The 24,369-nt window shown below is 44.9% G+C and overlaps 1 protein-coding gene across 2 annotated transcripts in view; it reads right to left on the bottom strand.

Annotated features, from left to right (window-relative positions):
* The window catches only part of ROBO4 (roundabout guidance receptor 4), a 72,702-nt gene that overhangs the window by 26,720 nt on the left and 21,613 nt on the right, over positions 1–24,369 (bottom strand). For both annotated transcript variants that reach the window (XM_048513388.1, XM_048513389.1), the window contains exons 3-16: positions 23,398–23,555; positions 22,064–22,184; positions 20,603–20,741; positions 19,351–19,478; positions 18,579–18,709; positions 17,305–17,524; positions 16,652–16,773; positions 15,820–15,991; positions 14,674–14,868; positions 12,727–12,769; positions 11,272–11,411; positions 9,974–10,312; positions 7,926–8,039; positions 1,465–1,609 (exon numbers count right to left, since the gene is read on the bottom strand). In XM_048513388.1, coding sequence (XP_048369345.1) covers positions 1,465–1,609; positions 7,926–8,039; positions 9,974–10,312; positions 11,272–11,411; positions 12,727–12,769; positions 14,674–14,868; positions 15,820–15,991; positions 16,652–16,773; positions 17,305–17,524; positions 18,579–18,709; positions 19,351–19,478; positions 20,603–20,741; positions 22,064–22,184; positions 23,398–23,555 — 2,167 coding nt within the window. The remainder of the gene's footprint in view (positions 1–1,464; positions 1,610–7,925; positions 8,040–9,973; positions 10,313–11,271; positions 11,412–12,726; positions 12,770–14,673; positions 14,869–15,819; positions 15,992–16,651; positions 16,774–17,304; positions 17,525–18,578; positions 18,710–19,350; positions 19,479–20,602; positions 20,742–22,063; positions 22,185–23,397; positions 23,556–24,369) is intronic.

The raw sequence follows: 24,369 nt of genomic DNA, 5'->3' as shown, positions 1-24,369 counted from the left end.
TGGGTTGTTCTTGCTGAATTTAATTAAATAAGTTGGTTTTAACTATGTGATTTTATTTTGTACACCGCCCAGAGCCCTCCAAGGGTGGGCGGTCTATTAAATTTAATAAACAAACAAACCATAAGGAATCCCAAAGCAGCTTATAATTGCCTTCCCTTCCACTTTTCACAACAGACACCTTCTGAGATAGGTGGGGCTGGGAGAGTTTTGAGAGAACTGTGATTGGCTCCAGGGCACCCAGGAGGCTTCATCTGGGAAACAAACCCAGCTCTCCAGATTGGAGTCCACTGCTATTAACTACTATTCCACACTGGCTCTGCTGTATCAGACCACACAGCCAGCTGCCTGCTTCCAACAGAAGCCAGCCAGATGCTTCTTGACAGCTCGCCAGCCAGGTTTGGAGGGATCACCCAGCATTTATGGCAGCAAAGAAACAAAACTTTCATGCCATCATTGTTTTTGCAACCTGGGGGCCAGCAGAGCGATTCCAGGTGGTCAGAGGCCTGCTGAGATCTGGCCTCAGGAGATGGATGGCTTAGTGGCTTAGTGGAGCAGAAGTGGCATAGTGGTTAAGAGCAGGTGCATTCTAATCTGGAGGAACCGGGTTTGATTCCCAGCTCTGCCGCTTGAGCTGTGGAGGCTTATCTGGGGAATTCAGATTAGCCTGTGCACTTCCACACACGCCAGCTGGGTGACCTTGGGCTAGTCACAGCTTCTCGGAGCTCTCTCAGCCCCACCTACCTCACAGGGTGTTTGTTGTGAGGGTGGAAGGGCAAGGAGATTGTAAGCCCCTTTGAGTCTCCTACAGGAAAGAAAGGGGGATATAAATCCAAACTCCTCCTCCTCCTCCTCCTCCTCCTCCTCCTCCTCCTCCTCCTCCTCCTCTTCTTCTTCTTCTTCTTCTTCTTCTTCTTCTTCTTCTTCTTCTTCTTCTTGCCATTTTATCCTTGCAATAACACTGTGAGGTAGGTTAAGCAGAGACTTTGTGACTGGCCCTACATCACCCAGCAAGTTTTCATGGCAGGGAGGAGATTCACATCTAGATTCTAATCTGACACCCTACCCCTCTACACCACACTGGCCCATAACCCAAAACAGATTGGGCTGTGAAGACATTTCCCAGGATGCCGTTTGGTTTTGCAACTTCAATTCAAGGGGCTGAAAACCGGCTCCTGCTGATATTATCTTCTGAGCTTAGTACAACTATTTTAGGGACTCATTCAGACTGAACCTGTTTGCCGTCCCTGAACAAGAACACAGCAGGCACAAATGTTTCAAAGTGTGTGCAGGTGAGCAGCTGATGGCATCGAGACAGAGAAAAGAAAAGAAGAAAAACAGTCAAGGCATTTCTTGTGCAAGCAGGCTTAGATCCTCCAGTGCTCGATTTCTAAATATACAGTAGAGGGAGGATCAAAAGAGGTCTTTAGAAGATAAACTACAAAAGCACTTCAGAGTCCCACTTACTCTTGCTGGGTGCTGTGATCCTGGGAAACTTGGAAGTCTGGCGGGATTGGAGGAGGTGGAGGCAACAGAACAGCAGCATTCTGTGAGGCACCGCCCTGCAAGAACTTTGGGGAGCTGAGAGATTTCAGTACCCTTTTTGTTTCCCCTATGAAAAACACAAGGAAAATAAAAAGTCAGTCAATCCCCTGATGTTGCAGAATCGTCCAGGACCCCAAAACAGTCATCAGAATCACCCAATTGAACCAACTCGCCCATTTCCACTCTCCCAGACAGCCAATCCCTGCTGCATTAGTCCATTTCGCAGTCTCACTCAACCATACAATGTAGAAGAACAACGTCTATAGTCATTTTTGCATGCACTGCTCACCTTGCGGCTGTTTGGTTTGCAGTGGATTCTTCCTGCAGATTTTTGTTTAAATGGGATTCTCCTGCTGTAAAGAGCCCCCAGCCAAACTGATACTCCATTTTGCTCACCCCCACTTCTTTATTCTATCTGTGCAACCTCCTGCTGGGGAGATTGCCAGCTGCCTTTTTTGGAGGGAGGGGATGCCATCTCTGGTCTAGAATTAATTTGCCAGTCCATGTAAATTTTAGGTGAATTTTAAGCATGAATTTTAAGCATGAAAATTAAAAACAAAAGAAGACATCCCTTTCCAATCCTTCTGAAGTACTGCCTGGAAGTGTGGGAGGAGCTGCTGCTGTGTAAGCTGAGAAAGCCAGGAGGAATTAACAAAACCAAAGAAAACAAAACACACTTCCTTTGCTCTCCCTGCAGAACACGAGGAAGAGTCACATTTTCAGAGGTTTCAGAGATTCTCTGATCTGAGGTGCAGTAAGTTCAGGAGAAGGGAAAACATACACACACACACACACACACACACACACACACGTATGTATAGGATATGTATAGGTATATATGTGTGTGTGTGTGTGTGTGTACGTACGTACGTACGTACGTATGTATGTATGTATGTATCCAAGAATTCAACCTGAACAGAATGATCATTCAATGCGAAGGAGACCAGAAGTGCATACATGGCCTATAATCAGGGATCTGCAACCTGCAGCATTCCAGATGTTCATGGACTACAAATCCCATCAGCCCCCCTCCAGCATGGCCAATTTGCCATGCTGGCAGGGGCTGATGGGATTTGTAGTCCATGAACATCTGGAGAGCCGCAGGTTGCAGACCCCTGGCCTATATTAACAGCCAGGGTCGAATTAGTTGAAAGGTGGGATTAACTGGTATTGCCCAGAAGGGGGAGTTAAATTGGGGTCCCACTATGCAGGGAAAGGGGAGGGAGTCTATTCTTTTCTGCCCTCTGTAGTTTTGCCAGTCAAAACCACAAGTATGTTGGGATGTTATTAGTGTAGAAACAGGCTCTCTCTTTTTGCAATTTTGTTTTAAAATGCTGGAAAGACCTCAAATCAGATCTTCCAGTATTTTGCCTGGTTTGGCCCTAATGATGTTTAATATTAAGGATTTCTATGAGTAAAAGGCAGTGGCATATTTGCCTAGGGACAAGGGGTACCCCTTGCCCCCAGGCGCCACTCTCCTGGTCACGTGGGGGGCGCAAAATTGTCCCCTTACGTGACCAGGAAGACGGCAGAGGGGGTATGGAGCTGGGAGCCCCTGACCCCACCTATGTCGATGACAAATGGGCAGGGTCGAGGGCGCTTGAAGACGACGAGGCAGCAGAACTTCCTGCTGCTGTTGTCTCTGAGCACCCTCAACCCCGCCCATGTCATCATCGACATGGACATGGGCCGGGTTGAGGGCGCCTGGCTCCGCCCCCCCCAGGGGGGGCACCCAGAGACAATGTGTCTCTGGGCACCATTTACCCCCGGCACGCCTCTGGTAAAAGGCCTTACGTATCATGGGGTGGAAAGTGCCATCAAGTCATAGCTGACTTATGGTGACCCCTCCAGGGTTTTTAAGGCAAAACACAGACCAGAGGTTGTTTGCCATTGCCTGCCTCTGCCTCTGCATAGCAACCCTGGACTTCCCTGGGTGGTTTCCCAGTCAGGTATTAAATTAAGGACTGAGCCTGCTTAACGTCCAAGATTCTACAATCCTGAAGATCCAAAACTCCAAGAGATACATGAATGCTGCAGGGAAGCAGGGGAAAAAAAACTAAAACCACTTTCCAACAGCATCAAACCCACAGCAAATAACTCGTGTGAAAATGACTAAAACCATCCACCTACCCCAGCATGTCTGAATTTAACAACAGAATCTTAGTCTGGAAGTAATACAGGCTGATCAGGTTATTTGTAGGCTGGGACCAAGAGTGTTCCCTCCACCCTTCAGAAGTTTGCAATCATCACAAAAGTGCCTTAGAAGGCAAATAAAAAGGGCTCCGTAAAACTCACTTCCAACAGGAGGAAAGAGAATGGCAGCCACAAAACTGGGCTGTCAGGCATGTAGTATCATTGACTTGTGCGCGAGGAACTAAGAATAATGTTCTCTTTGAGAGTTTCATTAGGGAACATCGCCCCAGCCCAGGCATATGACAGCCAGATCCAATTCAGATTAGGAGAACTTAATGTGTCCAGGGAGAAGGCAAGAGGGACCACGAGAAGCAGGAACTGCCTGACAGCATCTCTGTGGGCAAATTGATCAGGCATTTCGCTTTCCTGGGCAGCAGGGATGCAGAAAGGAGATTAGAGCCATAACGTTTCCAGCCATCTCTTACAACCAATGGGGGCCACCCCCTCAAAGAGAGATGCTGCCAGCAGGTCACAGTACCAGCGAAGGTGTGCAAACCAGCATATACGCGTGTGTAATTTTTCTAATTAACAAGAGGGGGCCATCTACATAGCAATCTGTCACCTGTCACTGTTTGATCCCTGGTATTTTGAGGAGGGGGGTCATGCACAGTCCCCTGACATTTTTCCCTGCCCTATCTCAACAACTAATCAATCAACCCTTGACTCCTCCTCCTCCCAATCCTAGTCTTGCTCAAATTAATTCTGCATTTTGAACAGTGCCTGGCACATGGATGGTACCAAAGAAATGTTGAAGTGGAGGAGGAGCCCTCCTTCACAGATATCAGCTGGGTTGTAGATCCCCTGAGGGCAATTTAGGCCAAAACGGCAAATGTATTTTAATGTGCTTTAATTAACACTCAAGAATTTCCCCCTTCTGCATCACAAAATAATTATTTATACATGCAGGGGAATGGGGGGGAGGGTGGATTGAGGAAGGGCTGGGACTGCAGGTGGGAGATTTCAGTTCTGAAGGCTTCTTTGCTTCTTTTAAATATATATATATATATTTCCCCTTTCTTCTTCCCCAAAGCCAAGATCCAGTTTTCGCTGCCCTTCATTTAATTGGAGTAGGGCATGCTTCAGAAGATACAAGAAGTCACTGGGGATTCAGTGAGCACTCATTTGAACACAGTTGCCTTTTGAATTGGAGGGTGCTTGACTTGCAGCTGTCTAACCTTTTGACAAACCTTCTATGGCAGTGGTGGCGAACCTTTGGCACTCCAGATGTTATGGACTACAATTCCCATCAGCATGCCAATTGGCCATGCTGGCAGGGGCTGATGGGAATTGTAGTCCATAACATCTGGAGTGCCAAAGGTTCGCCACCACGGTTCTATGGCCTTGTGCTTCGACCCAGAGAGCCCAAAACAGCAACTCTTGTATTCTTTGGCTGTCTCCCAGCCAAATACTAAATGTGCAAATACTAACCAGGACCAACCCTGCTTAGCTTCTGAGATCTGACAAGATTGAGCTATCTTTTGCTATCCAATTCAGGGGAAGACAGCATGTTTCCCTTCTTCATTTTCTCCTCGGACTAGCCATCCTAGCTGCACACAGGCCAACCTGGGTTCCCCAGATCCTGTTCCAACCATTACACCACACTGGTCCTTTGGAGGCCATTTGGTTTGCTCTTCAGGCCTACTCATGCATTATTTGCCCACACAGTCATGTTATCTTGAGAGAATTTTGCAATGTGATGTTTGCAGAAAGGACCTGGTGAAGTGTGTAGTGGGAACCATGGAAATCGGTGATTTGATCTGGTGTGAAAAATGCCAGCTTTCTCCACATGCAAAGGCGTTGACAATAAAAGTATTTGCCACAAGTTTTCAATACGACATCTATGTATGTCTACCTCAAAATGCATTGTGATATGAGCCTACCTATATATTACAGCCCCCAAGTGGCAGCGGTTGAGAAAAAATGCTCCCAATGCATTCATAGGGGCTACAATTTGCAGTTCTGTTTGTTATATGGGTCTCTGCCTATATATTGCTTCCAGCCTCAAACTGGCATGTGCTGTACCACCATAGGAAATCAAGCAACGTGCAAAAGTCCCCTGTGATAAGGGGTAACACATGTTATAGCTCCCATTATGGTGAAGATGTCATGCATTTTTCAACAGCTTCTATATCAGAGCTGTAACCTCTAGATCGGCTCTTAGTTTCTCATTCAGGTGTCTGTGCATATTTCACTTTAGGCTTAGTATTGCAAAACCTGAGAACTCTAAGCATCTTTATCACCTATTATATTACACCTTTAAAAATGTATGAAAATATATTAGCTACCTGTTTATTCCCCAGGGCAATTCACCTGATGACCAATGGTGGAGAAAGAGAGAGCTTTATTAGAAAGAAAGAGCTTTATTAGAGCGCCAGCGTGGTGTAGTGGTTAAGAGCAGCTGGATTCTAATCTGGAGAACAGGGTTTGATTCCCCACTCCTCCACCTAAGTGGCACAGGCTTATCTGGCGAACCAGATGTGTTTTTGCATTCCTACATTCCTGCTGGGTGACCTTGGCCTAGTCACAGTTCTTTGTAACTCTTTCAGCCCACACCTACTTCACAAGGTGTCTGTTGTGGGGAGAGGAGGGGAAAGGAGCTTGTAGGCCACCTTGAGCCTCCTTACAGGAAAGAAAGGTGGGGTATAAATCCAAACTCTCCTCTTCTTCTCTCTATTATGCCTTATTACTGTATATGTCCCGTTCCCAGACTCTCTATGTTCACATGAAAAAGGTTGCCTGATTAGCCTCCTGCATACCAACTTTATGTTGGGAAATGCCTGAAGATTTAAGGGTGGAGACTGGGAAGGGCAGGGACTTAACTCGGGTATAATACCACAGAGTCCAGCCTCCAAAGCTGCCATTTCCTCTGTAGTCTGGAGACTAGTTCTAATTTCAGATCCCCAGGCCCCACCAGGAGGGTGGCACGCAGAGCACCCTATTAAAAAAAGGCCACTAGCTATTGTATTCCTGACTTAACATAAAGCTCTACTGCCCCCTAGTGTCATTCTGTGGGAATGAAAATGATCATGTTCTTGGAAACGCAGATATTTTATTTTCTACTACCCCAAGGATTGTTGATAGCTTCGAGGAGGGAAAATGCCCTGTCCAAATAACAGAAGTTAATGAGAAGTTATTTACCAGGTGATATTATTTACCTCCACCACGGCTCAGTTCACCCCCTCTACCACTGCTCACCCCCATTTTCTCCCAGTTTCTCCCACCACTATGATCAAGAAGGAAAAACCACGTTAGAAAGTTCCTATTTCTTGCATAATCTCAGACCAGCTAATTATAAATGTATTCCTAATACCCAGATATACTGGGAGAACTCACAGGGTCCTTACATGATTCTGGTGTTCCCCCCCCTCCCCCCCCCCCCCCAAATTGATTTTTGGGCAATAGAAATTAACGTAAATCAGCCGAGATAGTGCTTGATTAGAGAAAACGTTAGTTTGGTTTTGCCTTGCAGGGAGAACACGGATTGGAACCAAAAGTTTCCTCTCACTCAGGGAAGACGCTTGCTCCTTCTATAAGCGGAGGGCTTCTTTCTGTGAGTGATGAATTCCCCCTTGGCAAGCAAATGGATTCTTCCTGCGAGCAAGAGGATCCCTATGGATCCAGTCTTAAGCTACAGAGGGGCCCCATTGTCTTTAAATACATGAAACAGCTGCCCCACCCCAAACAAAAATAACATAAGAACAAGCCAGCTGGGTCAGACCAGAGTCCATCTAGTCCAGCTCTCTGCTACTCGCAGTGACCCACCAGGGAGCTCACATGCAGGATGTGAAAGCAATGGCCTTCTGTGGTTGTTGCTCCCGAGCACCTGGTCTGTAAATTGTTTAATTTTCACAACGCTTTAAAGGTGGCTTTTTATAGATCTCATCACATATTCTCATCAGAACTGCAGCTCTAAAGTAGTAAGAGTATGGCCTATATAGAGTGTCAGGGAAAGATCTGGAAGACGCAGGATCAAATCCTTGTTCAGTTAGTTGCAACATTATGCTCAGTGACCTCGGACCAGTTGCGTTCTGTCTGCCTATCTTACTCCTTAGTGCAGGAATGATTGCTACATGTGCCACTTGGAGCTCACTAGAAGGATGGGATAAAACTGTGAAATACATAACTTTTTCTTCACAGGAGCTCTGAAAAAAATGCTCTTCATCTTGAGAAAGAAGAGTTAGTCATCCTACCGGGGATTCTGTGGTGCTTTCCAGAGCTGCTGCTGCTGATCCGACTGCCGAGGTTGCTCCAGTCTGCCGAAAAGCCAGATGGAGTTGCAGGTGTGCTGTGGACTTGTTGCAGCTCTGGGGGATAAAAAAAAGACATCAAAATAGAGCACGGCCTCTACATCTCCGGGAATTCAAACGAAAGCAACTTATTTAGCTCTGTACATCCTGACGACAGAGAAGCCATCAGACAAGACCATGCCTGATTCCTGCCTGGCTCCTGGGGAGCTCAGTTCCACACTGTAAATCTCTACCCTGCTACTCCCCAATTCGGGGTGGGGGGAGAGGTGGAGGCACAAGAGACAGTGGAAAGAGAGATGAGAGTGTTTCTGTCCAAGCTGGGAGGGGAAAGTTTCTTCCTCTGGAAGGTCACTCATCTTAACTGGCCCTACAGTATACATTAAACCTTCCCGAAACCCAAAAAAGCCTTTTTCAATAATTGGTTCCAGGGATACCAGGCCTGACCGGAATGCCAAGGCAAGCATTCTGACCCAAGGTGTGAAGGACCCGTTCGATTGCGAGCCGCAGGGGTAGCCTCCTGTGATGCCACGCCGTTTCCCGGCAACCCGGCCAATTCAGCATCTTTAGCAGGGATAGCACGGGACAGGAACGTCTCTCTGCATCGCTTGCGGCAATTAGCAGCTCCAGCAAGCAAATTAGGTTTTATATTAGATTCCATGGAAGTCACTCCATTCAATTTGTGCCTGAACTTTGCAGATAATTGAATTAGGACTTTGCAAACCTCAGCATCCCTGCGGGGTGAACGGGGGGCACGGTTGCCAGATGGGTGGGCATCGGGCTAGTTTTCTTCTCTTGTCCCAGAATGTATGCCATGAAGAACCCCCGTTCTCTGGATCAGAGGAAGAAAATTGGCCTGCACCGCTGATGTGGTTTAGAAATGCTAGGGTAGTTTGTGTAGGCTTGGATTCATGATTAGAACTCCCACTGGACTGCTGATTGCTGGAATCAACTAAATTGCTTAGGGAGGACTGCTGAGCACATTTCAATCTAGATTTTAGGCAACTGTTGAAAACTTTTTTTCTTTTCCACCAGGTCTTTGGGGAATCGATCTTGTTAACAATTTTGCATGTTGGTTCGGTTATAGCTTCAGTAATTTTGGCTTTTGGCCAGCCGGAATGACCATCTGACCCTCATACCATCTTGGTCTCCCATGGGCGGGAATGGGGTTGGGATAAGTCACCATCTGCAAATTTTAAATTGTTTAAATTTTATGAATTTAATATTGTTATAGATTGTTTTTATATTTGTATTTATTTGATGTTGATGTACACCGCCCTGAGCCCTCCGGGGGAGGGTGGTTTAAAAATGGAATGAAATAAATAAATAAATAAAATAATTGTGGTGCTCTTTTTCAGATTTTGGAAAGGGCTGAATTATTTGTTTTAGTGGCCAGCCCAAAATTGTAAAAATAAATAATGCCCACTCTTCCTGCTTTTCCAAACCTGCTTTCCTATAATATTTTAGGAAAAACCAAGGCAAAGCTCGGGCAGTATCCATGTGGCCAGGGAAGTGTTGATCCTCCCGGTCTCAAGGACAGCACAGTTTTCACTGACCCATTCCCTCGTGGTGGCTTCTCACCCACGGAAAGCACGTTTTGTTTTGTTTTAATCAGCAGCTCACATATCATTGTAGTGCTGCATTAATCTGTCTGTCAAGTTCTCTGAGTTCCCAGCTGTCATTAGTTTTCAAAGCAAGACTCTATCCCTTTTCATTGCAGAGATACACACACACACACACACACACACACACACACACACCAGATCTCTGCAACAACAGGGGCTGGAAACTTTAGACGTGGCAAACAGGCTGCCAACTTTTTCCTGGTAGGGCTCCACATGTGTGGATCAGGAAAAACGTGCCTCATTGATCTGATGGCTATTGGATAGCACTTATGGGCAGAGGAGCCCTGCCAGAAAACAGTGAGCAACTGCGCCTTCACAAATCCATTATTCTGCCTCTGAAGCTACTGCCTGGCCACAATAGAGCCTTACCTTTCTTGCTGTTTTTCTCCCAGGATGCCTGCAGAATAAGGTTTGGGGATGAGGGACTGGCCCTTTTTCCTTGCCGTACTGATCCCCGGATTTTGGTGTTATCTATCCTCAGATTCTGACTGCAGAGTGGGAGGAGCCTCTGGTCACTTGGCTGCACCAGTTCCATGCTTGGCAGGCTGGGGCTTGAAAGGTGTGGCAGAGGAGCGCTGTAGAAGGTTTTCAGGTCTCTTGCAGGAAGGTCCACATAGAGGGCTCCATACAGGCTGCTGCTGCTGCTGTCAGGTACCAGAGGAGCAGCCTGCATTTGGGATCCTTGGCTCTGCTTGTCAAAGGACACGGCTGCGGAAGGGAAGTGAAATGCACAAGTTCGGAGCCAGCAAACACGAGGTCCCTGCCCGTGGCAGCCAATATGTTTTTCCCCCTTTCCAATCCAGCAGATCAAAGTAAGCGTGTATTTCCCAGCTGAGGTGCAACTGTGAATTGTACGGTTTGTCCAGCAAAAGAGCAGGATCCCCTTGGGGCAAATGCCATGAGCCAGGACCGGCAGTCCCTCTGGTGGGACAGCTGCTACGACCCTGGCTGCTGACTCACCCACCCATGTGCCTTCCCTGCTGCCCACCTGCCCATTCTTTCCCCACCCCTTTGATTGAATGCCCTCTGCCAGCCATATCCACTGCCCAGCAGCAGTGGCACTCTCCTTCCATCCCCAACAAGAACATTTCCCATTCTTCTTCCCATAGTTCAGAACAAGCTTTCAGAAGTGATCCAAAAGATTCCAGCAGTGGTGGTGTTTCTCCATCTCAGCTGGCCTTCCTTCCCTTCCCTTCTCTCTTTCTTTCTTTAGGTTGATCTGATGACCAAACGATTCCTATTGAATTGACTCGCCCATTCCTTGCTGGGATTATTTTTAGGCACCACGATTGACTATGTTGTGTTGTATCTGTATCGTATTTATGTCTGCATTGTATTTTATATATTTATAGTGAATCCATGTTGGGAACCTCTCTGAGACAGTTAAAACAGGGAGAGCAATATAAAAACCAAATAAATAAATAAACCCCTCCTGGATTTTGGTTAGCCTGCAGGGCTGGAGGCTTGTCTGAGGCTTCTATATTGCAGGAAACCTTCATTCATGGGCTCAGAATGTGAAAGATTCTTTGCTTGTTTTATACACTTGCTTTTTATTTGGGCCATTGTTAGTTGCCCTCAGTTGTTGGAAGGGTGGGGCAGAAGTCTTTGAGTGATGTGGCTGGGGGGGATGAGGGGGGGTTTCTTTGCAGACAGCGAGTGAGACTTACATGATTTGTGGGAGTCCTGGTTGTCTTTGGGCTCAGTCCACAGGAGTTGGCTGCTCAAGCTGCTGCTAGTGCTGTAATTCTTGGAACCAGAGGTAGACTTCCATGAGTTGGAAAGCCAGGGGGAATCACTTGAGTCTACCCTATAGTTGAAGAAAGAACAGTCACATGCTTTTACAGATATTAAATGAATGGGAGGGGGAAATAGACAAGTAGGCGGGAAGGAGCACCCAGGTTAAGTCTGGGGTCCCCCACCTTGTTTCAGACATAATGCAAGTCAGTCGTGGCCTGCAGGTCCTCTTCAATTCCCACCTGTGCGGTGCCTGATTTAGATCAGGACCATGGTGTTGGTAGAGAAAGGGCTTCAGTCTTCTCCCCTGGGCCATTTTCATGCAGTGGAAGGACCATTTTCAAGCATCAGAAGGACAGTCTCCATCCATATGTTCCCAAGTGCCAACTACAATAATCTGGCAGTCTTTTGCTGGTTATCCTACCACTTAGGGTGGCCCATTGAGCATCAGTCAAAGCCCAGGAATTCTCCATCACAGCTCTAGCTCAGTGCAATGGGTGAGAGGGGCCCATTCTTTGGAGATCTTCAGGCTTGCCTGTTTCCCAGGGCTTTTGAGAGGGCTTGAACGGCAGGCATCTTTTGAGGGGGGAGTGGGAGGGATTTGAGGCTTATTTCATCTTTGATTTTAGATGGGAATGTTTTAATTGTAAGCCACCATGAACAAAGGAAAGGCAGGATAGAAATGAAGGAAGGAATGAAGGAAAGAAAGAAGTTCCAGGAGTGTGGGACAAAGCTATTTGGTGTCTCGTGGAAACCAATGAATTTCCCTGGGAACATGTAGCTTTCTCAAAAATAGCATTGCCTCAGAACTGTTTCATGCTGGGAAAATGGAAAGGGTGACAGAATGAAATCCTTCTCTGTACATATCATGGTTCTGATCTGAATTAGGCACCATAGAGGAATTGAGGATAACCTGTAGAGTTGAGATCCCAGACCCAATGTGTGAACTCCTTACTCTATGAATCGAAGTCCAGTTCCTGTCTTAGCTTTGCCATTCAAGTCTGGCATCTGCCCGCATTTTCATACTCAGGACTAGACAGGGCCGAATCACCAAAACAGTCAAATTGGGCACTAAAACAGTCAAATTGGGCAATTTGGTCATTTCGGCTTGAATTTGGGCCGAATTCAAATGGCCCGAATTGAGCCAAATCCGAATCCATCCAAATGCCTGAATCCGAATGGCAATTCAGACATTCAAATGGATTCAAGCGGGTGAGTCAGGATTAACAAGCCATGGAAGTGTGTGGGACTTCATCAGAGCCCTCCGCATTTGACAAGCAGGCAGAGCAGATGCTCCATCACGTGTTTGCGATCTGTCTGGCTCACAAGGTACCTGGAGGTGAGACAAGATGCATTTAGCCCTAGATTCTGAAGCAGCTACAACTTACCTGTGTTTGATGATGGTGTCATCACTTGCATTCCTGTACAAACCTAGGGAGAATGAGAGGCAAGAGGTCAGCTGCACCAGTTAGCAATTTCTTTCCTGAACTGTGTGCTGCAGCTGGCATTTAGCACAAGGTCTCTCCTAGGTCCAAAGTAAAAGTCATGCATACAGGCACATCACATTGCCTTGAGGATTCTTTCTAAACAGAAAAAGGCACTTCTGGTAAGTCAATCAGGATCAGAAAAGCAATCAGAGGAATAGTACAGAAACCTTTTCAGCACTTTCCACCGCTCCAAATCCTCCTCAAACTGGACCCTAGGTGGGCACTTCTGGTAGGATCAGAGAAGTTCAGGATCAGTCCCAGCCGAATTCTAGTGGAGGGAGGACTTATCAATTTTTCATTTTTGTAATATCTTATTTGTAGTTCATTCCATTATGTCAATGCAAGATTTGTGTGGATGATTTATCTCTCCTATAGAGATGATAAATATGCACACTAGAATTTAGAAATCTGCTCTTTCTTTCTCCTATCAAAACAAGTAAACAGAAATCTTTGTCCTCTTCACTTACAACAGCTATTTAATTTTAAGAATAATTGAAAGATAAAAGTACTGAGACATTGAACTGTGAATCCCCGTCGGGTATCCTAGTAAAAACTAGACTTACAGTAAGAGTTGCCAGCATTACAAGTCAAGAAGAAATATCCAAGGACAGAATGTGACATCCACCCAACCCACAGATCACCTGCCCCAACATCTGGAATGAATGGGTGGTTGTAACGTCAGTTGCTTCTGCCAGTTCTCCTCCCCCAACCCATTGCATGATTCAAGATCCCCCCCCCCCCCAGCTGCAGCTTAAAAGATCCTTTGTGGAACAGCAGAGAGACATGGACCCCAAGAGATATGTGTGAGTCCTTTGGGGGAGGGCATAATTCCTTCCCCCATAGCTTGCAACACACATATAACCCATCAGATTATTTTTCATAGGACCCCTGTGTGTGTGTGTGTGTGTGTGTGTGTATGTGTGTGTGTGTGTGTGTACACACACACTCACACACACACACACAGAGAGAGAGAGAGAGATGCACACACACATAAAGAGAGAGGGCAGGCAGAGTCATTCAGACTATCTGGAACATTCCCACAAGGCCATTTTCCCACAAAATGCCACACAATATCAAGCCGCATGGTAGCTCCATACCCCAAACTCCCTGCATATGTATGGATCCAAACAATCTGAAGAGAAGATCTTTAATTTGTCAGTTCCAGATCTCCAATTAAAAGGATCAGGTATTACATGACGTGAAAGACCTCAATGTGATATGCCAGAGAGCCAATGCCAGTCTGAGAAAATACTGACCTTGATAGACTAATAGTTTAATTCAGTATCAAGCAGCTTGGTTTGTAAATAGCAGGCTCTAATTTGGATTTGGAAACATGGCACAACAGAAAGGTGGGTCTAAGCCCTTCTTCCTGCAGTGTTTCCCCGATTTACACATCTCTGCTTAAACTCTTCTTCCCACTCTTAATCAAGTCTGTGCATAACTGCTATTTAAAGATACGAAACTCCAGAAGTTCCACTCATGAGACTCTTAGGCCAATTATCTACTGCATCCTGTTTCCCGCCCTCACCCTGTTGAAGCACAAAAAGTCAAGCCAGAAGTGCTCTCACTTTCCCTGCAGAAAGAGAGAAGAACGCGTGGAGCAAGAGGAAGTGCCTCGGGACAAGAAATCTTGCCCCGATGTGCCTCCTCCCTCGGCGCGCTGCAAAGAGGAAACACATTGCAACAAGATTCCTTGCCACAACACGCTTCTGGTCCCACTGCGCACTGGAGCACCAGTGGGTAATCAGCCTTAGTGTCATGGATGGTTTGGTCTGGATATGACCCTCCGGAGTGCTGCCCTTTCTATAAGCCTAAGGTCAGACCCGACTCAAATGCAGCCCAGCCCACCTTCACCGAGACCATACTGCCGTCTCTTGTTGTGCTGCCGGGCTTGTTGCTGGCAAACGTAAACTGCCAGCACCATCAGCATGATCCAGAGTGCAGACCCCACACTGGCAATGAAGACAGGTTGGCGCACCACTTCTAGGATGTAGCTGGCAGACAGGAAATCAGGAACCGTTGCCATTTTCCCCACTGTAGGCTCTGGGGAGAAGGAAAGGAAACGATTGATAGCAAAAACTCAAGACAGAAGACTGGAGTCTGATTTTCGAAGAAGAAGAGTTGGTTTTTATACCCTGCTTTTCTCTCCTGGAAGGAGCTTTAAAGCAGCTTATAATCTCCTTCCCATCTCCCCGCCCCCCTCACAACATATAGCTTATATGTGGGGCTGTTCCTTTTACAAATGGAACTGCGAGCAAACTGTTCCCTTTCAAATTGAATCAGGTTGCAAGAAAACAGGTGCTGGGCAATTCCACTGCACAATTTACATTGGCAGGACACAACTAAACCAGTGTTAAGCTGGTTTAATTGTCTTGGGGCGTTCCCCAGAACCCTTAGGACAGGTTCCTCAATGCACCATCATGGCATCCAGCACTTATTCTGGTACTCACCAAGTGTTTTTAAGAAGTGGGTGGGACCAGATAGGGCTTTTCCCCAGCAAGGCTCCTAATTGACTACTGAAGGTTTGATTGGCTGTGTTACTGAAGTTAAGCTGTGGCAATCATTCTGTGGCTGGCCCCGCCTCCTGCAGGAGCCATTTTGTTGCTGTGCCAACCGTATCATGCGAGAATTGCAAATGTGGCCTCAGACTCAAAAAGGTCAGAGACTTCTGCCTTAGGGACTGTCCTTTTTGCGAGGATAATTTTCTGATATAGATCCCCAGTCCTTTGACAAAAACACACAGGATAATTTGATACAAAATTTTAACTTGGTAAATAAACTATCAGTCTGCACTGGGCTGTATCAATGGTGATACAGACCATTGCAAGCCCCTGACACAAACTCAGTCACAGGCTCCTGCTCTGAACATGCGAGACATCCCAGGACAAAATAGGCCAAGAGGGACATTTCTTATTCTCAAGGTTGTGCTTCAGAACAGGCATGCCCGAAGTATAGTATACACTCCTAAGTAAAGTGCAGAATAGCTTCTCTCACCTAGGACACTGCATACAGGGTTACTGGCAACCCCGATTCCTGCTCCATTTATGGCTGCTACCCGGACGCAGTGTTTTAGTCCATATCCCAGGCCTGTTACTTCTAGATGATGTGTTTTTCCATCAATGGTCCTATTAGAGCCTTGGTATGTCTCGTTGCCCAGGAACCAGACCTGAAAGCACAAAGCAAGTCTGCATCACAGAAGGACAGGTGAGATTGAGCAAGGAATACCTATGCAGTCACACAGCCTGGGAAGCTGCAGAGGTTGAGCTAAAACCCACCCAGTTACAAACAAGCAACATGATCTCATCCCCTGTACAGGGGATGCAGCCAATTACCGGGCAAAACAGAATGAAAGCTCTCACGTTTTTTTTAAAATCCTGCCTTCCTTCCTTGGATTCAGGAGGGAAATATATTGTTCCTCCCTCTGTTTTATTCTCATAACAACCTTATAAGTTAGGTTAGGCTGAAGAAGTGTATTCCCAAGGTGAGTTTCATGACTCGTGAAAGATTTGAAAGTGCCTTTCCCAGCAGATCCTAATTTAATACACTGTTACCACTACATTGGGTTGTATTGTATTAGTATGCATGTATGCACATTGTACTAATACACTGGGTTAATCTAAGATGCCAATAGGGTGATTTCTTGAAGAGCCATCAATGACTATCAGCCAAAGCACTGGGACCACACAGTTTTTAGTGTCCTCGCTCCATGTAAGCTTTCTCTCCCACCAGCTCTCAGATCCCACCAGCCGTCCACTCTTGAGGGTCCTTCTACTTTCCAAAGCAAGTCTTCCAAATGTCAAGCTTCTCTTCTTTCAGTGCTCCTCACCTGGTACCCTGTGATGATGCCATTTTGTGTGTCATGTGGCGGAGGCTCCCAGTGGACTATCCCAGAGACATTCCCATCTTGAGACATGCTAATGCTGATGCTCTGAGGAGGAGCACTGGGCACTGAGGAGAAAGGAGAGGCCTACTTCAGCCACCATGAACCAATACACAAGGCAGCATATAAATGGTTTAATACATAAATTTAGTAAAATAAATAGTTGACGGCTAGTGGAGGAGAAAGAGCAGAGCTTGACCAACGGAGAGGCCTTGAACGCTGCCAAAGTCTACTTTTCACACATTCATATATACACACACAAAATGTCTCTTCAGTATTAAGACAGTGAATTCAGGACTAGGAAATTCTGGGTAGCAAATACAGGCATTGCTTACACCAGAAACACAACAACAATTCCCTAAGGTTTGCAGTGAGAAGAACACAGGGTCTCTGATATCATCTACTATTTGGAGATTGTGACATCACCCAGTAACTGGAGATTCTGGGAACTGAACTGGCAATACCACTGAGCCACAGTCATTCATCACCTCTGGAAAGCCATTCACTGAGCATACACAGGCTGCATCTCTAGGACAGCTGGTGTTTCAAAATCTCACAAGTAACTATGGTCAAAAAGGGAGATGGTGGCACAGTGGTACCTTCTTCCGGGATCCAGAGATGTCTCGTATTGCTGTCTGAGCCATGCAACTTCCCTGCATATGGTCGCACTTTGAATTCATACTTGTAGCCCCTCTCAAGGGCTGGAACAATAGTCCGCTGGTCTCCTGGGACATTCCATTCAGCCCAATGAGTGCTCACAGGGAGAAGTACACGGTAGAAGACCAAATAACCTTCTATATGCTGTGAAGTAGGGATGACCTTCAAGACAAAGGACAGACGTCTGATTCGCATCTGGTTTTTTGAGACCAGGGACATTAGAGGCAACTCCCAAAACTACAGCATAATTAGGCATGTGCAGTTTTACAGAAGGTAAAAAGACAGGTGTGATCTTGAGGGACAGAAGACGCCTCCGAAGGACACAGAAAGAACACGAGAAAATTGGAAGTAGGTTAATGAACATGTTGAAGTTTTGCACAGGAGTCAAATTCTGCATATTTTGGCAATTTAGAGCTCAATGTGTGATTTTAAAATCTGGATTTATGAGCAACACTGGTTTCCAGCAACACAGACCATTCATAGGTCATTAATTTTTAAGTCCTGTTTTTGCTTTTTAAAAAAAACACTTTAAATTTAGAATACCCATAATCACGAATTTTGTATAAAACAGATCAGAATGAATAAACATTTGAAATCTTCCAGTCAGATCCAAGATAGAAGAATTTACCTACTCATGTTTACCCTCAAGTGCATATCACCTTTGGAGCAGAGCATCAGTGAAAGAAATTACCCTTTGAATGAGTCCACTGTCCTAATAAATAAGGGTGAATGCAACCGATTCTGCAAGATAGCTCTTATTAGCAGAACATTTCCAGTCTGGGTTAAAGCATGAGTCTATATATCCTATGTGTGATACACTATGGCCCCTTCCGCACACGCAAAATAATGCGTTTTCAAACCACTTTCACAACTGTTTGCAAGTGGATTTTGCCATTCCGCACAGCTTCAAAGAGCACTGAAAGCAGTTTGAAAGTGCATTATTCTGCATATGCAGAATCAGCCTATGTTTAAAGCTCACAAGTTTAAAGCTCACAAGCTCTTAGGTTTTCTCTGTGTTATCTTCTAATACAACCAGCAAATGTATTATTTTATTTATTTATTAAATTTGTATTCTGCCTTTCTATTCCACAGACCATTCACAGAGGAGTAAAATGGAATTAAAATCTTCTCCTTCATCCTCCAGGGACAGTGAGCTCTCCCTGGCTTTTGTTCCATGACAACTGAGTGCCATTTGATATGCTTATGTTTTACTCACCTTCCAGTGCAGGTGGGCTGCAGGAGTGGAGGGAACAGCAGTGACATTTGCCAAGTAAACTCTGATGTCCGCCAGCACCTTCAGGGCACCTTTTGGCCAGTCTGGCTCCTGCTGGCCAGTGTCCAGGAGATCTAAAAACCAAGAAATAAAAACATCAGGGGTCCTTGAAAACTTGAACTTCATCCACTCAGGGATTGGTTAGGGTCATATTTTAGGGAAGGGGTCCCCAATGTGGTGCCTCTGGGCACCACAGTCTCACCAACCCTTTTTCTCGTACCCACCAGGTGTTCTGAGGAAGTAGATGGAGCCAGGTATGGTTTCTGCCCAGCAAGGCTTCTGACTGTTGGAGATTTGACTGACTGTGCAGATTTTTTTAAAAAAATATTGCCTCTGCTACCCCAGAACAAGGATCTGCACTGTTACTGAAGTTAAGCTGCCATTTTGTGGCCGGCTTCTCCTTCTGTGGCAGCCATGTTATATCAGCTATTTGTTGCTGTGCCCACCCTGCTCTGTCAGAATTCCAAATGTAATCATAGGCTCAAAAAGGCTCAGTATAGAGGCTACTGCCTCCCCTATATTGGGGCTTTTCTCCAGACCAACCTAAAAAGAAGGTATGTCAGTCACCAGTTGGAAACTAGAGAAATCAGAACTAAACCTTGAGTTCCAGTGTAGCTTGAAACTTTGCTAATATTGTTGGCCAATGGGTGTATTAAGCAACCAGGGAATGAATCCATTCTGCTAGTTGGCTAACGCAGCAAACAGAGGGACTTACCTTGCACTGTTAAAGATGCCTTGGCGAAGATGATTCCCACCTGATTGTAGGCAATACAGACGTATTTTCCAGCATCAGACACTGTCAGATGGTGGATCTGAAGGGTATTTTCTTGGCTGATGTCATACCTGAGGAGAGGTACAGAGTTCACAGTGGCTATTAGGCCCTTGTGCTTGTTTGCGTGTCTATTCCTTAAAAACTGTGCAGTACTGAGAGAAGATATACATGCATGAAAGGGCAACTGCAAAAGATGGTTCAGTTTCTTTTACTATAGTGGTTGTTGACAGAATTTTTTATTTCATCCACTGTGTCCACACATATATTTACCAAAGTGGGATAAGTTTGGAGATAGGAGACAGAATGATGTTTACATTTGCATTTTTAATTTTTAATTTTCTATTTTCTGATGTTGTTAGTTAATTGTTGCCCAGGTGTTATTCTTTCTTTTTGTAACCAGTAATTGTATGTGCAACTGTTTTTTTCCTTAAAAGTTGATATGTTTTCCCCCCATCTTGGCTGCTACATGAAACGTGCCAGGATACAGAAGGGAACCTGCTTAGCTCTGATAGTCTCACAAAAGTAAGATTTCCAAGGATTCTCATGAAGCCAAGTGCTTTGATTCTGAAAAGCTTATACCCCTAAACCTTATTGGTCTTTAACATGGTACTGGAAGCAGATCTAGCTGTTCTACTTCCATGCTGGAACTGAAGGAGTGATTTTTAATTTGGTGAAGCATTTCTTAAATGACTGGAGGGGAGAGGCTGGTTGCTGGTCATTAGACAGATATATTGGTCTGTTGATGACAGTGAAGAATAACAGCATGATTAAACTGAAGAGGTAAATTAATTACAACCTGTCATCTTGAGACTTGGGCTTCCTCAGTAAACTCTACATTCCCCATGGTTAAATTTTGCCTCACGGGTGCCAATTTTGCCTCAAAATCCTCTCAGAGAAGCAAACCCAACAATTTGCTAAACCCCCTTAATCACCAAAGCTTAATTAGGCCTTTTCACTATGACCAAGCTGGGAACTTTAGATGAGGAACCGGAGAAGAAGCAGTTCTACCTGGGAAAGGCTTTGATCTCAGTGATCTGATGGTAGTAGCCACACAATCTGAGAAAATACATCAAAGATTTGGGAGAAGTGCAGTCGGAATGGCTGAAGCAAGTGAATAAACACTCTAATTCTGGTTTTATAGGCCAGGACACAAAGCAGAGAGAATATAAGCTCAGAATAAAAACAGAACACTCACCTTCCTGTGGGAAGCTCTCCATCTTCTTTGTGCCACCGGACAGTGGACACTGGATCTCCATGGACTCCACACACAAACTGGACGGTGCTCCCAAGTTTGGCCACAACGTCACTAGGTCTCCGAGTGAACACTGGTTTTTCTAGAAAGAGAGAAGCAGACGATGTAATCAAATGTGATTGTTCTTTAGTGTAATGGAAACACTAAACACTTCAGTATGATGGAAACATTAGACTGCATGCTGAATAGAGTATGTATTGTGTGTCATGGAGTCTGAACATCAACAGTTGTCACCATCCCCACCTGCGTGCAAGATGACTCATGCCCTTCCACATCTACATTCTTTTTCTCGTTACTGTGGACCCAGTAAAATAGATACAATTGCTTCACATTCGGTTAAATTGTTGAAACGTCATTGTGGTGGTGAATAACCTCAATGATATAGCCCTTTTGATCAAGGACTGGTAACGTCTTAATCCAGAGACCCATGTTACATGATTTGATAATGGTTACAGATGTAAATGGCTTCAAAAGTAGGCAATAGACATACATGAAGTAGTGGTCCATCAATGGCTAGCCATGGTAACTTTATGGTAACAGGAACTTTATGTTCAGAAACAATAGTCACTGAAAGGGCAAACTATGAGGAAGACCCACAGCTCTCATGCCCTGTTTGTGGGATTCTGGAAAACATCTGGCCGACCATGGTTGAAAACCAGATGCCGGGCTAAATAGACATTTGGTCTGATCCAGCAGAGTTCTCTTCCTCTCAATTTCAGACTTTTAAGACTCAGAATGTGGTAGGGAACTAGTGAGATTCAGTTGCTAACTACTGTCTAAGTAATACAACTTTAACATCATGTCATAATTAAGTATCAAAGGAAACGGGTATAAGTGATAGTAAACAGGGAAAGCTGAAGGATATGTATAAAAATGAGGTAAAGCCTGTAGCAGGATTTATTTATTTATTTATTTAAAAGTCTTTAAACCTTGCCTTATACCAAAGTTTCTGGGCAGCTTAAAACAATAAAACATCTTAAATAAACTATGAGAATTAAAACAAAGCAATAAAAACTGCGTAAAATTTAACCCAAACTCCCATTTGGAATGGTATCGTACTTGGATACCATTTGGAATGGTTCCAACCCCCACTTGGAATGGTATCTTGTCAAATCTTCAAAGCTAAGCAGGATCATTATTTGGATGAGAGACCACGGAGGAAGGCTCTGCAGACAAAGGCAATGGTTTATCACCTCTGCTTGTCACTTGTCTTGAATGCGCCTTGCTGGAGTCACCATAAGCCAGATGAGACTTGATGGCACACACATACATAAAGCTTGTGGCAGTTGATTGTAGCATTCACCCTTGGTTCAGATTCTCCAAAACCGGTTGACTGGATTCATGTGGAGTGATAAACAAATAAAGGGAGAAGATGGGATGTATAATCACTGTTGACTTTCTTACCCAAGACAGACACTAAGGCTGCTCTGCTCTCTCTCTCGCCTACTGGATTTGTGGCCAAACAAACATAGGCTCCTGAATCACTTTTTAGAGCATGGGCTACCAGAAGCTTTGCACCGGAGACCTGCAGGAAAAGAGTGAAAAGAAGATATTGGAACTGGGGTGTTCCCATGAAAAATCTTGGGAAAATGACTTTTTCTGTAAGAGATTGATCCCTCACCACCATCCCAGAAAATAGTTATACTTTTTTTAGGCGGTTGCAAAATCTGAACTAGAAAGTAATATTTTAATTGTTATTTATTTTTGTTGCTACTTATTTTATGTTGTGATCCACCTTAAGCATTTTATTTACACAAGCAACAAATAAGTACATAAATATTTGTGTGACCAAATTTTGGACATCTGGCTGGTTTCAAATTAAACTGCAGAGACTGAGGCTCATTCCACACATGCAGAATAATGCACTTTCAAACTGCTTTCAGTGCTCTTTGAAGCTGTGCGGAATGGCAAAATTCACTTGCAAACAGTTGTGAAAGTGGTTTGAAAACGCATTATTTTGCGTGTGCGGAAGGGGCCTGAGATTCTTTCACCTATGTCAAAGACGTGAATCTGCATCATAGAGGCATCAAAGGAGCCCTGCTACATCAGACCAGTGGTCCATCTAGTCCAGCAACCTGTTTCACACACTGGCCAACCAATTGCCCTGAAGGGTCAACAAACAGGGCATAGAAAACGAGACCTTCCTCTGACGTTTCCTCCTAGTACTGATATTCATGGGCTTACTGCATCTCAGTGTGGAGATTCTCTTTAGCCATCCTGGCTAGTAGCCATCGATGGACTTCATAAATTTGGACTTCATAAATGTGTCTTGCCCTCTTTTAAAACCATCTATGCTACTGGCCCTCGTTATAGCAGCAAATCCCACCAAATAATTATTAAGTGAAGTACTTTCTTTGGTCTGACCTGAATCTCTTTCCCATCAGCTTCACTGGGTGCCCAAAACTTCAAATACGATGGAAAAGGGAGGAAAAGATCTCTCAATCCACTTTCTCCCATAATTATAATTTTATAAACATCTATCATGACCTCAATCTTCTTCTTTTTTTCTTAACTGAAGTGCCCCTCGCTCTTAAAACTTTCTCTGGAAGAAAGAAGCTCCAACCAGTTTTTCATCATAGTTTCCATCCTCTGTTCTATTATTGTTGATGCACAGTGACCGATTGAGCATATCAGTCCTGCCCTATCATTCTTTCTATGTCTTGTGACATCTGGCCTTCAGATAACATGTACCTTTTGAATATCCCAAAAGAATGGTAATCATGAAGGCTGCTGATTACCTCATAATGTCCACTTTCCTCATTTATGGGGATTCCATTCTTCTTCCACGAGATTTTGGGCTCTGGATGTCCCTTAGGGGGAATGCATTCTAGCAACAGTTGTTCTCCACTTGTCACCACAGAATCCCTGGGGTGAAGCCGAAAATCATCCCGCAGAGCTACAAGGAAAAATAAATATCCAATAACTCTCTGAAGCAAATTGTCACCCTTCCCTCACAGGTCTTTGGCTCAGCTGCAACAGTTTGTTCAAGGATAACGAGTGAATGCCGAATGTCATGGGAGACTGAACGGTTTTCCTCCTAGTTTATGAATGCTGCCCATTTTTATGTCAGAGCTGTCTACTTATTATCTTGCATAAAGACTGATCAGGTTGTCCTTTGTAGACAGCGGAAGGGCATTGTTGGCAGGTGATGGCATATATCACATGGGAGGGGGAGCAAGTGAACGAGCCCTTGAGAGTATGTCGGAGAGTTTATTAAGTTCTTATGCCTCAATAAAAGCCTGTTTTTAGGGTATTATGCCACAGTAAATCTGCCAAGTTTTAGGATGCCATGAGACATTTGGTTGTTTCAACTGGTTTGAATGCATTTGCGATGATTACACTGCCATTCCAACTCTCTCTTCTTCCAGGGACTCTCCATTTCTGCACCAAGGATAATGTGGCACCAAGGATAATGTGGCACCTTGAGCATAGAAATAAGCATTATGCTAAACAGAGAGATTCTACCAAAAATGTGTTGGGCTCCTCTTCTCCCTGTTCAAGGAAGGATCATGCCATATTCTGACATAGTATATTGTGACATAGTATATTTTCCCTCCTCATCAATTGACTCAGCCGGTGACCAAGGGAAAACACATAAACTGCTGATACCATGACACAGGATAAGTGACCCTCCAGTGGTCCATTACCAGGGCACTGGAACTGGACACAGGATGTCATTTTAGGTGGCAGTTTGGAGTGGAGACCAATAT

Source organism: Sphaerodactylus townsendi, linkage group LG12 (assembly GCF_021028975.2).
Source record: "Sphaerodactylus townsendi isolate TG3544 linkage group LG12, MPM_Stown_v2.3, whole genome shotgun sequence".
Classification (NCBI taxonomy): domain Eukaryota; kingdom Metazoa; phylum Chordata; class Lepidosauria; order Squamata; family Sphaerodactylidae; genus Sphaerodactylus; species Sphaerodactylus townsendi.
The sequence above is the reverse complement of the archived record's forward strand: the minus strand, read 5'-3'. Positions and strand labels throughout refer to the sequence as shown.